The 15,722-nt window shown below is 62.7% G+C and overlaps 1 protein-coding gene across 1 annotated transcript in view; it reads left to right on the top strand.

Annotated features, from left to right (window-relative positions):
• The window catches only part of SULF2 (sulfatase 2), a 436,121-nt gene that overhangs the window by 361,662 nt on the left and 58,737 nt on the right, over positions 1-15,722 (top strand). Inside the window, exon 2 of the mRNA XM_081289584.1 lies at positions 13,376-13,618. Within this exon, the coding sequence (XP_081145710.1) occupies positions 13,444-13,618 (175 nt within the window). The 5' untranslated portion in view covers positions 13,376-13,443. The remainder of the gene's footprint in view (positions 1-13,375; positions 13,619-15,722) is intronic.

Raw genomic sequence — 15,722 nt, 5'->3', positions numbered from 1 at the left:
TGCTCTGGAGCCACCAGGCCGCAGCCATCCCTTCTTTGGGGCCAAGTCAGAGAAGAAGCAAAGCCCCGGGCCTGACCTCCAGCCAGGACCCTGCGCCCCCTGGGGGCCCAAGGAGGCCGGTCACCATGTGCCTGGGAAGGTGCTTGGGAGTGGCCTAGGCGTCCCCGTAGTCTCCAGAGGAACTGCGCCCAGGCCACACCCAGGCAGGCTGACCCGGTGCCTTGGGGTTGGAGTCGGGGCCCAGCAGCTGCCCGGCAACTCAACGTCCTGCTGGAGAGCTACTCAGGCCGAGGGAAGGTCCTGGCGGGGTCCTTCTGCAGGGCATTTCTGCCAGGTCCCAAGAGGGCTCCTGGAGGGAGGGAGCTGTCCCGAAAGGCTCCTTCCAAGGGCCTGTTGGACCTAATAAAGCCCAGACTCCTGGCTCAGAGAGGTGGCTCTCCCCGCTCCTGGCCTGTCGCGCCTGCCCCTCTGGTCCCTCTGGTCCTCGACACAGCCAAGCTCCTTCCAGCCTCGGGGCCTTTGTACCTGCTGCTCCTCTGCCTGGACTGTGCCCCCCCACAGCTCCCCAAGTCTGCCTCCTCTGATCCTTCCAGTGTCACCTCCTCAGAGTGCTAGGATGGATGGCACCTTGTTGACGTGCAGGACACTTGTCACACTCAAAGGGCTTGTCCTTGTCCTCTCCCTTGTGGACAGTAAGCTCTGGGGCTGGGGGACTTTGCCGTCTTGTTCCCTGCTGAACCCCAGCACCTGGGGCAGGCCTGGCACTCCGCAGGGGCACGGAGTCTGAGTCGGCGTCATCGGGTGCCCTTGCTTCAAGGTGACTGCTGGGGCGAGGGAGTCTGAGCCCGTCCGTCACTGGTAGAGCCAAGGTGGGGACAGGAGGGCTGTTTCTCACACTCCCAGCCGCTCTCGGGGACCGTACACTTATGCCACCGCAGGGACTGTGGGGTCCGCTGCCAGGCCCCCTGGGCGTGACAGTTCATCTTGGAGGGCTCCAGGCCGGCTTCCTTCCGCCTCCTCCCTGACCCCACGTCCGAGGCTCACTCGGGTCCAGCAGAGGGCGTTTGCTCACGCGCACGCTGAACAGCTCAGCGCGGCCAGGGTGTCCCGCCCCCGTTCTACAGACGAGGAAACTGAGACCCAGCAGCCGCTCCCTGCGGCCATCCTGCTAGGAAGGGCAGCACAGCTGCTGGCCAGGGGCCGTTTTGGACTCCCAGAATGTTTTTGAACCTGTGCGCTATTCTGAACGTTTTAGAAAATTGGTTGTCAGGTTTTTGACATTTCAGGACTTCACGTCTTAACAGTTAGGACTTGGGGCTCCTCCTGAGAAGCAGGGGTCACAGGCCCCGTCTGGCTGTGGCCCGGGTTCGCCCTGCCCCATCCCCGCTGCCCGAGGCTGGACCAAGCTCTGGGTGGGTGTCATGGCCCTGCTGATGCCCCTGTTCTTGCTCCTCTGTTATAAGTAGTCACTGGGACGGGGGGGGGGGGGGGAGGATGGTGGCCTTTCTACACAGGCCCACTTTACCCATGGGGTTCCCTGCCCAGCCCACATGGCACTCGAGTGTGTCCCCTGCAGTGACACACTCACACCGAAGGCCACACTGCGAGGACAGTGCCTGGCCAGCTTGTTGGTGATGATGAAGCTGCTGCTGCTGAGTACCTGTCACCTGGCACCTACCAGCACAGTGAGGGGCCTGAGGCGGCCCGTGAGGCCCCGATGGGTGGCCCTGAGCGAGTGAGTGGTGGGTCCCCTTCGTGGCCCTGAGATGCTGGGGGCTACCAGCCGGGAGGTCCAAGCTGACTCCACTCAGACGGCTAGCAGCTCAGCTGGTCACCAGTCAGGAGCTCACTTGGGGTCAGTGGCCACCTGGCCCCTCCTCGCGGCTGCCTGGCTTCCTCCCCACATGGTGGCTTCAGGGAGCTCAGAAGTGAAGGCTTCAGGCCTTAGCCCCAACCTGGCCTCACTTCTGCCACCTCTGGTCCCAACTGGCCACAGAGCCAGCCAGGCTGCATGGGGTAGGCCTGCCGGGGCATGAATGCCGGACAGTGGGGCCTTCAGGGTCTGCTGAAGTCACTGGGCACCACAGGCTACAAGTGGCCTTGGCTGGCCTCCCACCCACGCTGAAGCAGGACTCAGCGGCAGGAGCTGGGAGACCCAGGACGTGGCTGGGAAGGCCGGGGCCAGGCTGGGAGAAGGACTGGGCAGGAGCACCAGCTACACAGGGCCCTGGACACCTCACCCTGGAGGCCGGGGCACAGCGAGTCCGATGGACCTCGCTTGGTCACAGGGTCACCCTTGGCAGGAGAGGGTGGCCCTCTTGCAGGGGGCCAGATGCTGGACAGAGGAGGAGAGCTGGAGGTTTCTGCGCGGCCCCTGCCTAGTGCCCCTCCCCCAGAGAAGAGCTGGCGTGGTAAAGTGAAGGACGTCGTGGAGGCTGAGCAGGCGCCCACGTCCGCATCGCAGCCTTTCTGGTCAGGTTCCCTGTTGTCCAGGTGCCACTGGGACCCCGGGACCCCTTCTCTCTGTGGGTGATGCCGACTCCCAGTGGCACCTCAGCATCCTCATCTGGAAAATGGGGGGCTTGCTGCTGGCCCCTGCAGGGGACGCCTTGACCTGGCTGACGCCACACTGGGTGCCCCGCCTCCGGACCCACTCTGCCGGGGCACGCAGCCTCTCCATCCCCTGCTTCTGGAGCCCTGCAGGCGTCGGCCGTTCCCGAGGCCGTGGTGGGGCGCGGCGGGGTGATTGGATTATTAATACTGGGGCTCCGAATGTCCTTTCACCCTCTGTGTGCCCTTCCAGGGGGAAGTGGCAATCCCGGGGACACACGCGTGTTCCATGGGGTGCACACAGGCCAGGGGCTTGTGGGGTTGAAACACGGGCGAGGTGGGGCTCTGATGGCGGGCGGCTGTGGCTGTCCTGCTGAGCGCCAGCCCACAGTTAGGCATGAGTAAAGACTGAGCCCAAGTTCACTGCTTTTGGCCAAAGGCCTTTTGTAGAAGTAACTTTGTGACTAACCAGGAGCTTTGTCCTCTGTGAGACAAAGAAGCAAAGAGCGGAGGTGGGAATGCCTGTATCTGACTCCCATTTCCTCTAGGGCCCAGGGAGGACAGAGGGCGTGGCCCGCCCGCAATCCTGGGCCGGGGAAAGCCACCCCTCACCATGCCAGCTTGTCACTCTTGCTCCCTGCTTCTGCCATGTCCCGCTTCGTTCTGCTCATTCCCACCACAGGGCCTTTGCATGGGCTTTTTCTTTGCTTAGGAAGCACTTTGTCCATAAGCAGCTTCTCACCCACCTTCTGGTCTCAGCTCCAGTGTTTCCTCCTCCAAGAGGCCTCTCCCAAATTCCTCTCTCCTGTCACTGTGACAGCTTCCTTCAAGCTCACAGGACAATCCAAATCTCCGCTTTGGAGTCTGTCTTCCCCACCAGAATGCCAGGACCTGAGGACAAAGGCCTGCCCCATGCCCACTGCCTGGCACACACAGCCCCTGGCACATAGTAAGTGCTCAGGAAAGACGAGACGGCTCTGAAGGTCTGCAGGTAGCTCCTTGGCCACCTTCCGAGGGCTTGGCTCTCCCAGAGTTTAACATGGACTTGAAGTTTTCACTGTGAAACGGGGTCTGCCATGTGGTCCAGGGCTCACCTCCCTCCTGCCCCAAATCTGAACCCTCCACCCCCCCCCCGCCTCCTCCTGGCCCCTGTGGGCCTGTCTGTGTCCCCACTCCACCCAAAGGCCACTGCAGACAGGGGTCTCCTTCCAGAGGTGACCAGACCTCAGGCTGCCTGCAGGACCCCCCCCATCGAGTCCCATGGGGTGGGGACGTGGCTCCCAGAGGGGGGACACAGCAGTCCTCAGCTCTAGTCGGACATGGACAGGACAGTGACCGTGACCGTGAACTGAGCACTGACCCCTCGCGATGCTCACGAGCCCCTGAGGCCAGCCCAGGGCCCTAGCCCTCGACCATGTGGCCTGTGAGGTCCATGTCAGGGGTTCTCAGCGGGGGCTCTTTTGCCCCCAGGGGACGTTCAGTGACATCTAGAGATGGTTTGATGTCACTCCTGGAGAAGGGGCTGCTTGGCATCTCTTGGTAGGGGCCAGGATGGGCCACACCTGCGATGTCCCCTGCAGACTGTGGTCCACCTGGAATGGCCCTGGCCTGGGAGAAGGGCCTGCGCCCTCAGAGCGGGGACACTAAGTCACTTCCCAGATACGGGAAGGAGCGGGGAGGTGAAGCCAGCACCGGGAGTGGCCGTGGTCCTGCAGTCGCCAGGACTGGCACGCTGGACGGGTGCTGGGTGCCGGCCACCCGCCTGCTCCTTCAGAGGGGACCCCTTTGCTTCACTGCACAGGCACCTGCCAGGCTCCTCCCCCGGGCAGGTGTCCCGGGAGCTGCCTTGTCCTGGGCCAGGCAGGGGACACGGGGTCTCAGGCTGTCCCCGCAGCCCCCGGGAGGTCAGCTCCTGGTGTTAAGACGAGCACCTGGACAGCAGTGTCCCCTGGACCCCTGGACGGCGTCCGTGGGGACAGTGGTCCTGCGCAGAGGCCCCGAGCCTGGCAGCGGGAGGCTGGGGGAGAGGCCCCGGCCCCACCGTCCAGTGAGCTGGCTTTGCCAGGGCGCGTCCTCCGTCCCTCTGGAGCAGGATGGGGGTTGAGGGGACAGTGAGGAGCAGTGGGGGCCTTACATGTCAGACAGGAAGGTCTGTCTGACTCTCCCCAGTGGAACCAGGAAGCCAGGTCCGCAGGTGGAGGGAGAGGTCACCGTGGCCACCCCTGGGGCTAGCCCCCTCCCTTTCTGTCCACCTCAGGACCCGCTGGACCCCAGCACCACGGCTTTGACCCCCCGGGTCCTGAGATGAAGAGCGGGGCTGGGCCTCACATCAGCCCACGACCCGTGAGGCCCAGGAAGTCGTCAGAGGCGTGACACCAGCTCCGGCCCCAGCAGACGCAGCGGTCCCCGGGACCCTCACTCCCAGAAGGGCCAGGTGCTGCGGGTCGGCCTGGGCTCTTGCCCTGCCTGGCCAAGGCCCCAGACCCCCTCTGCGGGTCTCCAGGGCGACCCCTCTGCTCCTCCGTGGAAATCTGGGTCCCCTCCCGGGATCTGGCCGGGCCCCACTCAGAAGGATCTATGTCTGGGAGGACCTCCCTGGGACGGTGGAGGGGACAGCTCAGGGTCTAGGAACTCAGACCCCACCCTGAGGCCACCAGGGTCAACACACTGGTCCATGCCAGCCCATGCCCACCACAGCCTCCAGGTGACCCAAGAGACCCCGGAGACTCTCCAGCCGTGGCCCAGACGTTTCCAGGCGGAGCCCTGCGTTCCGTGGGGTCCTGCTCAGGTGTTTGTCACGGTTTCAGGAACATTGTGACACAGGGCTGGTGACTGGAACGTCTGGCAAGTGTAGTCTCTCCGCCACCCAGAGCTGTCCACCCCTGGCCCTGCACTGCTGCCGCCTGGCCCCAGCCCCTGCCCTCCCGTGGACTGGCGGACATCCCTCAGGCCCTGGGGTCTGTTCTCAGAACCCCGAGGAAACCTGTCCCAGGTCACCTCACCTGGGAACACCTCCAGGCCCTCGTCCACCTCGCAGCCCACTTGCCCATTCAGCCCTCAGACACACAGATTGTGCCCACCAGGGCCCTGGCACCTGCTGGTCCCCTAAGTCCCCACAAAGCAATGTCCTCAGAGTCCTGGCTAAGGGTCACCTCGGAGAGTCCTTGGTTGGCCACCTATTCAGAGTTCCCCACCAGCTGTCCCCTCCCTGTTCCATCCAGGGGATCATGGCCATGGGCTTTGGGTCTGAGCCATGAGGGATTTTCCCGGTGCCTGGTAGGTGCTCAGGACATAGGTGCTGACTGGCTGCAAGAATCGGGGGCTGCGTCAGAGGTGGGTGTAAGAGAGCGCCCTGCCTTGGAGCTCCCAGGGGACCGACGGCCCTGCAGTAAGACCAAGCAGAAGCCCAGGTGAAGGGGAGGCCAGGCAGAAGGCCACCCACCCCCCAGGCTCCACCCCCCAAAGCCACGCTCCGAAGTGGTCAGATGGGGAAACCGAGACCCAAATTGCACTTGGCCCCACGCGCCTTCCTGGCGCTCTGCCCTGGGGGCTCCTCTGGTCACAAGCGTCAGGAACAGCAGCTCAGTAAGACCCGAGGGAAAAAGGGATCTGCATCGGGTCTCTTGTGAGTCCAAAAGGGAGGAAGTTGACCTAAAAAGAAAGAAAAGAGCTCACCCTTGTGGAAGGAGAAAGAGGAACTTATGGAACGAGAAGCCAGCCAGGGGCGAGCTTCCTCCTTCAGGCTCAGCGGGATCCAGGTCTCAGATGTCGACACAGGCCCACCCTCTTGTGTCAGCTTCCCTGTCCTCTCCACGGGAGGCAAGGTGGCACGGGGCCTACCCATGGTCACACTGGGATGCTATGGAGCTGGTCAGCCAGTAGGAAAACAGTGGGAGCTTCTTCCTGATGTCAGGCCACAGCGCCCCCCGTTCTCTGATTGGCTCAGGTCTGATCACATGGTCGAGCCTTGGGCCTCCTGAACCTGGTTCTGACCTCAACCTCATGGACCAAGGATGGGGAGAAGGGGATCCCCAAGTGGACATTGGGAGCTGTGGGTGCTGGGTGGCTTAAACCCAGCAAACAACACTAGCCAGCATTTATTGGGTGCCTATTGTATACCAATTTGTTCTAAAGGCGCCTGGAGTAGTAAGCTATCTTGCCTTCACATCTGTACTGGGTGAGGCTGGTACGGTCCCCCCTGTGCAGATGAGGCCCCTGAGGCCACAGAAGTGACTTTCCCAGGTCAGCAGTGGAGCCGTTCAAACCCAGGCCCTGGGCTGGGGACCCCTCCCCTCCCCCCGCCCCGCCCAGTGCCCTGGGGCCTCCCCGGGTGGGCTTTGGTTTTCCTGCTGCTCTTGACTGATCCAGACATCCCGCGGGCAGGGAGTGTTGAGAGCCACAACCAAGTCCAGAGGGCGCCTGGCATTTTGCCAGAAGGAGTGGTTGAGAGGTAACCAGCAGCCATTGGGATGATGATAATTGGGTTACGCTGTGTATAATTATTGGGGTAATCTGATTGCTGTGACTGGATGATGCTAGATTGAAGCCAGCTGTGTATATAAACCTCTGCTGTCCGGCAATAAGGCGGCTCCTGCTACCTCGGGTGCCCACTACTTTTGAGTTCTCGCGAGTTCCCGTTGAGTTCTAGAGAGTTCCCGTGGGGTTTGGGCAATAAAGTAGCTCCTGTTTGAACCTACAAGTGGCTCGTGACCTCCTGGTTATTTGTGCCCAACCAGACTGCGGCAAGGGAGCAGATGCTCAGGTGTCTAAGAGAGTGAATTCCAGCCTTTCCACCATCTGCTCGCTGGACGCGCAGAGCATGTTGTTTCCAAACTCGCCGTGCGCTCTGGTGAGCCACCCGCTCTGTGCACGGGTCCGCCAGGCCTGTTTCTTACCCTTCCCGCCCCTGCTGGAGGCTTTCCAGCTTCTGATACGTGGACGCTGTGTGGGCGCTGTACAGTGTCCATGCCACGAGGTCAGGGCTTGCTTTCCTGCTGTCCCACGAGCCCTGCCTGGCTCCTGGAGCCTTGGGGACTTCCTTGTTGCATCGTAGCTTCTGCGGGCAGCCGGTGGCGGGCCCTGGGGCTGGGCTGCTTTCCACCCGACTCTAAGCCCCTTTCCTTTCCAGATTCTGAGCCCCGTCCTGAAACCTCACCTTCTCCCCTCTCTCTGAAGGACTCTTGTCCCCTGTCCTGCCCTAGGGAGCGGCTGGGTCCTCTGCCTCACCTGGGTTCCAAGGGCAGGTGGAGAGCCTGCCCGTGCCCTGGGCTAGGAGGGTGGGCTGGGAGGGACTGTCCTTTCTTTGTCTGCCCCAGAGAGGGGAGGAGGCTGGGGAAAGCCTGCAGCCAGGAAGAGGGGACTGCCAGACAGATGTGCGTGTGTCCCCTCTGCCCAGACAGCCTCTGGGCCTGTGAGGTTCAGGACCGCCCCTCGTGGATGTGCAGAACTGGATCCTGTGAGACTTCTAGCCTTGACTCTCAGGCCTCCTCCGGGCAGCCCTCCCCGACTGCCCTCAGTCCCGTCTCCTCCTTGGTTTCTACTTGAGCGTGTGGGCCCCGGGGCCGGGACATCCAGGTGCCTTCTGAGTCTGGGGCTGTGGGGGCAGATGCTGCCCTCCAGGAAAGGGAGAACAAAGTGGAAGGGCGTGAGTGGCCCATGTCCCTGGGCAGGTGACATCAGGGAGCCTGGAGAGGGCTGCCTCCTGGAGCTGTGAGTCCCCAGCAAGCTGCCAGGGACGGTGCCTGGCAGCCACCACCTGGGCCCCTCCTCCCGCCCCCTGGGTGTCTCCTGGGCCAGCCCAACCAGGGAGCTGGACACGGCCGTTGACCTGCTGCACTGGGGGGCCTCCCCGGCCACCGGGCAGAGGCAGCTGACGGGGGAGTGTTTGGCAGCCGGAAGGTTCCAGAACCCCCCCCTCCGCCTCTGCTTCCTCCCGTGAGCGGAGCATCTGAACTCAGGGTGTTGTTAGGAGGGCGCTGCCAACACAGGAGGGGCCTGGGGATTGGGGCGAGGTCAGCTCCTCAGGTTGGTGGTGGCCCTGGCGCCTCCCACTGTAGACGGCTGCCGCAGCGTGGACCAGGTGGCTCCAGGGGACCCTCACCGGGGCCTAGGATTGGCTCCAGGGTACACCCTGGGTTCTGCCAAGGGTCTTCAGCTTCTTCTCTTGGGCACCACGTGGTGCTGCCCCCAGCACCCAGAGCAGCCTTTCTACCGTCCCTGGGGTGTCTGACCGTCTCCCTCCCTCTGTCCCTCTGCCCGTCTCTCCGACTGCTCTTGGGCACCCCGTTGGCAGCCATCTGCCTCCAAAGTAGGCCTCTGCAGGCTCCAGGACTCTGTCCCCTTGGCCAGACCTGGTGCCAGGTCCCACATCTGTCCTGGGCCAGTTGGTGGAGCCCGAGAGATGGGAAGTGCTGCTGGCTGCCCTGGCCCACGGGGTCCACCCCACAGTCAGGGTGAGAGAGAGGAGGGGACACAATGACGGGGTGGGGCAAGGGCGGGGACTGTGACCAGAGGAGGGGGACATTTCTCTGCCAAGTCAGTCCCTGTGCCGGTGCCTGCTGGGAGCCAAGCCCTGTTTTAGGTGCTGGGACATGGAAATAAACAACGTTGGCAACAACCCACGTCCAGGAAGGTGACATTCTGCAGGGAGACTGACAGTGAAATAGCTAGTTGCCAGAGGTGACGAACGTGACTGGGGGATGCAGAGATTGCACTGCAAGGAGGTGAGCAGGGGCCATCAAGCAACCTGGATGAAGGCTGCAGGCGGAGGGAAGAGCACACAGAGGTCCTGGGGTAGGGCTGGCCCGGCTCCACAGAGGCCCTGTGGCTGGAACCAAGGAGAGAGGGAGGGGATGAAGCAGGCGGTGGTGGGGCAGATGGTCGAGGGACCTGGCTGCAGGCAGAGGCCCCACTGATGTGTTAAGGATCCTCTGGCTGTGGTGAGAGCCCAGGTGGAGGAGGGAACCTAAGGAGACTGTTGTCACCCCCCGGGGGGTTATCCTGCCCCCTGTGCTGTGCTCACACAGAGGAGACCCTGGCTGGACGTCTCCAGAGTATAAGAGGGAAGGAGCCACAGGTGGGCCAGGCCTGGGGGCCACCTGGGAGGCCCTGGCCCTGATCCCAGGGCACCTCTGCACACCCCAGGGCCCCCCACCTCCGGCCATGTCCCTGATCCGTCCCAGCCCCCCTCCGCTCCTCTCGTTGGACTTGGGGGGTCTCCGAGGACACAGCCACCTGGGTCCCCCAGGGGCCTGGATGGCCGGGCATTTCCCCACAGTGGGGGGCACCTGAGGTCGCGCCCTGCAGGCAGGCAGGTGGATCCAGAGGCGGGGGCTGTCTGGACGCCAGGACGGTAGGTGTCCCCCGAGCCAGCCGTGCTGCTGGCTGGAGAGAGGGGACCAGGGGGCCTTGGCGAGGAGCCTGGGTGAGCGGCGGCGGCCAGGGGCTGAAGGCCTGCTGTCAGGGGGCCGCGGGGTGGCCAGAGACCCTGCAGGTTCAGCTTCTTGGAGTGTTTTACCAAGAAGGGAAAATGGAGGCGGAAGCCTCGTGTCATCTTTAGTTGGTTTCTTTGGCAGAGGCCAGGAGGGGCCGAGCCAGGGTTCGCCAGGGATGGACCCAGGACGGGCGCCGAGGGAGAAATCAGCCTGTTCTCCGCAGCCTCCATCCAGGAGGAAGGGGCTGGGAGGTCCCCTGTCCGAGAGGAGGGGCTCCAAGACCAAGGGGCATGACCAGAGTCCAGTGGACCTTGTCCTGGACCCAGCCCCGCCGGCCAGGAGCCCCCCGCTCCCTCCTGCACCCCCTTACGGCCTCGCTGCGGAGGCTGAGGCTGGCTCTCGGGACCTGCTGGCGGGGCTGCCTCCAGGGCGACTGTCCAGCACACTGGGTTTGGGCTCTTCTCTCCACATGACCTTGGAAAGTGGCCTTGCCTCCCTGTGCTGGCTTGGCCATCCACACCGCGGGCATAAGAGCCATGAGTGGCTGCGCGGGTTACGCGGGTGGCACCTGCGAGGTGCTCGGGGCAGGAGCGGGCCTGGGGCCTGGGGCCCTGCGAACATGGACCCTTCAATGTGCTGAGCCCCCTGAGGAGCCCGGGCAGGAGTCGCGCTCAGGGGCTTTGCAGGGCCTCCCTGTGCCCTGCTTCGTGGTGTGAGCGGCTCCGCGGGGAAGGGACGTCGTTTCCACTGGTGCCTGGACACAATCTTCCTTCAGAAATGTGTCTCGTAGTTTGAGTTTAAAATGAGGCCATCTGAAGAGGTGCCTGGGGACGTTCCCACCGAGAGCCCGGAGATCGCCCTGCGCTGTCTGATGCGAGGAGCTGGGAGGGGGCTGGGGGGAGCTGGCGCCGGGCAGTCGGGGGACCTGGGTGCAGACTCCCTGTGGGCGCTGGTGGGGCCGTGAGAAGCCTCGTTTTCTGGTGAAATGGGGACGGTAGCGCCTGTAGCGGGGGTCCTGGACTGAAGGAGGTTGCAGGGTGGCCACGCGGCCTGGTGACGCTATGCTGACCCTCCCTGTGCCATCTAGCCTCAGCAGCGAGGGACGGGTCCCATCCTTCACACCCAGTTTGCTGATGAGGAAACTGAGGCACAGAGGTGTTGAGTTCCTAGTCAGAGTCCCCAGCAGGGCACATGCTCTCTGCCATCACACGGGGTGGCACAGACCGTCCTGCAGGGCTTGGCAGAGACCCGGGTTTCAGCAGGTGAGGAGGCTGAGGCCGGAGTCCGTCCCCCCACCCGGAGCCCTGGCCCTCAGGTCGGATTCTGCCGTCCAAGTCCCCAGCTCTGCGTGTCAGGACAGAGCAGGTGGCCGTGACAGGAGGGCAAAGTGCCCAGCCCTGGACCCTGCCTGGGGCCGTCCTATGAGAGCCCTGCCCGGGGACCCAGAGTGGCTGGCTGGAGGGTGGTGGGGCAGGGCGACCGTGACCGGCCTCTGAGCCTCAGAGGCCCAGCTCAGCAGCCGCCTCAGCTGCAGAACTCACAGGACTCCAGCAGAATCGTGGCAGGCACTACACAGGGGCCGGGGCCGGGGACCACCACAGACCATCTCTGCCCTCATGGGGCTGCCCCTCCGGGGGGGGTGATTGAGGGAAATAAATGGATGATAAATACAGAGAGAGCCTGGGACAGGGACACCGCCTTAGACGGGCCTGTCCAAGGAGCTGACATGAGTCTCTTAACTTGGCAGAGGAGACTGAGTCCATCATGCAAACCCTACGAAACCCTTAACAGTTATATGAAAGCGGGGAGTGCAAAGGCCCTGGGGTGGAAATGAGAAGCCGGTGTGCTAGAGAGCAGTAGAACCTGGGGAAAGGTTCCCCAGGCCCTGCAGGGAGTTCACTTTTATTCTGTAAGCCATGGGGGGGGGGGGGGGGGGCTTGGGCAGGTAGACACAGGAGGGCTCTTGTAGGTGAAAAACACCTTCAACTTGCACAGTCTGGGAGCACACGCCCCTTCGATTTGGGGCCCTGTGGCTCTCACCCCAGTCCAGTCACTGTAGGAGGATCCCCTGCTGCCCTGGGGGTGTATGCAGGATGGGGCGGGGGCTGGTGGTGGGGAGACCCCCCCCCAGCCACATCGCAGTCCCCAGGAGAGGGTGCAGGCAGAATCCTGGAGCCTTGCTGGGTGCCCAAGCTGGGGTTCTGGCGTGGTGGCCAGGCTTTCCCCATGGACAGGAGGGACAGACAGTCTCCTTCAAGGTCATGGCCCCGTGGTGCAGCTCAACTCCCAGGTGCTTGGTGTCTTCCCAGCGCACACCCGTATTCCCTCTAATAAGTGAGACCCTGGTCTGTATCTGGATGGGAGTAACACGCCCGTATTCCCTCTAATAAGTGAGACCCTGGTTGGTATCTGGATGGGAGTAACACGCCCGTATTCCCTCTAATAAGTGAGACCCTGGTTGGTATCTGGATGGGAGTAACACGCCCGTATTCCCTCTAATAAGTGAGACCCTGGTTGGTATCTGGTTGGGAGTAACACGCCCGTATTCCCTCTAATAAGTGAGACCCTGGTCTGTATCTGGATGGGAGTAACACGCCCGTATTCCCTCTAATAAGTGAGACCCTGGTTGGTATCTGGATGGGAGTAACACGCCTGTATTCCCTCTAATAAGTGAGACCCTGGTTGGTATCTGGATGTGACCTGAAGGATCATTTCCCTAAGAAGGAAAAAGAAAACTGCGGCTGTGAGCCAGAGAGGCCAGAGACCGCGCAGCCCAGACTGCTGCCCCCCCCCCAGCTCTGCTGTGACCATGACCTGGGGTCAAGGGGAGAGGTCACGGTGGGAGGTGAAAGTTCACTCCTCCCTCGGCAGCCCCCCAGCTCCCCTTTCCTGTTGTCACCCGGCCACTTCACCCTGAGGCCCCTGTGCCCACCTGGAGGTGCTGGGGTTGGGCCCACGGATGGGTTCTCGATGGCCGCTCACCTGCTGGCTGGGGGGACTGAGGGGAGAGGCGGGTCTGGGACAGGGACACCAGCTGCATCTAGGAAGCCTGGTGACCGTCCCGTCCAGCCCCTTGGAGCCCACTACAGCCTGCACCTGGTGGTCCTCTCCCTGTGCCGGGCAGAGGCCAGGTGGCCTGCACTTCCCCTCGGGCAGGGCCACCACTGCCCTTCTCTGTGCCAGGTCTGCGGGTTGAATCAGAGGAGCTGGCTGTCCACCTTGGGCCAGGGCTGTCCCCACACAGCCGGGTGGCCCCGGAGTCCAGAAGGGCCCAGGGGCTCTGCTCCAGGACTGTGGCCCATGCCAGCCCGCCCAGGCCTCCAGGCAGAGGACAGCAGCACCGGGTGGCACGGGGCTGACCCGGTTCCTGCCTCCTCCCCAGGTCGTGAGTGAGAGGGAGCAGAACCCGTCCGCAGAGCACTTCAGCCTCGCCCGGGGAGGGTCGCGGGGACCCTCTGAGATGGCCCCGCCCCGCCTGCTGCTCTGCCTGCTGTCCGCCACCGTCCTGCCGCTCCTGGACGGCAGCGCCGCCTTCCTGTCCCCCCACCGCCTGAAGGGCCGGTTCCAGAGGGACCGCAGGAACATCCGCCCCAACATCATCCTGGTGCTGACCGACGACCAGGACGTAGAGCTGGGTAAGCTGCAGGCGCCCCAGGGAGCCCCCGCGGGAAGGGCACGTCAGGGAGCAGGGTCCGGTAGAGCCTCGGGTCGGGGTCCCCTCCGCAGAGCCGCTCCTGGAGGCCTGCGCAGGCCAGGACCAGGCTCTCATCCCCACCTCTTTCCCCACCCGATCCACCTGGGCTGCGTCCACGGCCACCACAGATGGCCCCCCACTCCTCCCTCTCCTAGGCAAGGTCCCCAGGCTTCTGCACCCGAGCTGTGCCCTTCTTTATTTGTATGAGGAAGACATTCCAGAAATGAGGCCCCCAAGAGCTGGCCTCAGCCAAGGTCAGCCAGACCTGTGTTCCCCGGGGCCAGACTCCGCCTTCGGGTCTCACTGACCCACAGGCCGCTCCCCTGACCTCTGCCCTCTCCCCCTGGAGTCCACTGTCCCTGTGGGTGTCCTTTCTGCAGGGCAAACCCCGCTGCCCAGCCCACCCCTCTCCACAGGTCCACTCACAGATGCCACCCCGTCCATCAGAGGTATGAGAGGGGGTTGGCTTTGTACTGAGTATACACAGACCTGGACGTTGTTCCCAAAGGGTGCAGCCTAGCAACTGGTGACACTGAGTCAGGTCTCCTAAGTGATCTAGGTTATACGCAAACACCGGGCCATTTTACAGACAGCCCTGGACCTTCCAGGGGTTTTGGTACCAAGGAGGGAGCTGGAACCCATCCCCTACCCCAGACGAGAGGTCAGCTGTGAAATGCAGGCCACAGATGCAAATAAGATGCAAATAAGAAATGTCATTCCACGTTTTCTAAGAGCCACATTTTTAAAAAAAGTGAAAGGATACTGTTGAGCCCAGTGGGTGGCGCACGCCTTTAATCCCAGCTGCTCTGGAGGCTGAGGCAAGAGGATCACAAATTGGAGGCCAGCCTGGTCACTTAGCAAGACCCTCTCTCAAAATAAAAACAGGCTAAGAATGTAGCTCAGTGGTAAAGGGCCCCTACGACAAATCCATGAAGATAACAGTGAAGTTAACAATGTTTTGTTTAACTCAGTGTACCCCAACTACTGTCACTTCCACAGGCAGCAAATATGAAAAATCAGGACACATTTTGCATCCTTTAAGCTGGTTTTGATGATGTATGTGTGTTTTACACCCAGAGTGTCTCAGCACAGCCACTTTCAGGTGTTCATAGCTTCTGTGGCTTGAGGCCACTGCACTGGTCAGTGCTGGCCCTATTGTTCCCTGCTCATCATCAGTACCACCCTGTGTTGTGAAATGTGGGACACGTGTTCCAGCCAGTGGGAACAGCACGTGCAAAGGCCCCGAGGCAGGACCAGGAAGGCAGAGGTGGCTGAGCCTGGAAAAGGGGGGTGAAACATGAAGAGAGACTGCGGTGCCATCCTGGAAAGGACTGCCCGTCGAGTGGTCACTGGCCAGGTGAGGGCTGAACCCTTACCTCTGGCCACCATCAAACGTCACAGCATATTGTTTGCCAGGTAAACCTTCACAAGCCAAATCAGTCTTTTAGCTGCCAAAGACATTCTCAGGGTAAAACTCAGCGGCTCCCTGGTCCGTATGAGGGTCAAGTGCAGACGTTTCTCAGGAGCTTCTCTGTGCAAGAGGAACTGGCAGGAGGCAGCAATCAGGACCCGAGCTTGTTGCTGACAGCTGGACACAGATGCTGCCCGGCTCCGGCAGCGGTCAGAAGGAGCTACTGCTGGTGATAAGGGCATCTGGGGGCCACGGCCACGAAGGGGGGGGTCCAGCAGAATTTGGTGCAGAGGACTTGCGGGCACACCTGGACCTCAGGGCCCCTGGTCTCCCCTCTCGTGGCCCTTCGGGCTGTTCTGAGGTGACGTTGGGGACTTTGAGAGGCCCTGGAGGTCCAGCGGCCTCTGCCCTGCGCAGCCCACTGTGCCAGGGCTGGGGACTGGGCAGTGTCATGGCAGGACAGGGAGGGCTCTGGGGCGGGAGTGGAGGGCAGGAGCCTCCTGGCCAGGCCGCCGAGGCCTGGTGGACACGGGGAGGGCTGGCGAGTTGATCTCAGTGAAATGGACAGCCGTGGAGGACGGGGATCTCACCGTGTGCCCCCGAGATCCCTGGGATTCCAGGAGCAGAAACTCTC

Source organism: Spermophilus citellus (genome assembly GCF_964194105.1).
Source record: "Spermophilus citellus genome assembly, chromosome: 4".
NCBI lineage: Eukaryota > Metazoa > Chordata > Mammalia > Rodentia > Sciuridae > Spermophilus > Spermophilus citellus.
The sequence above is the reverse complement of the archived record's forward strand: the minus strand, read 5'-3'. Positions and strand labels throughout refer to the sequence as shown.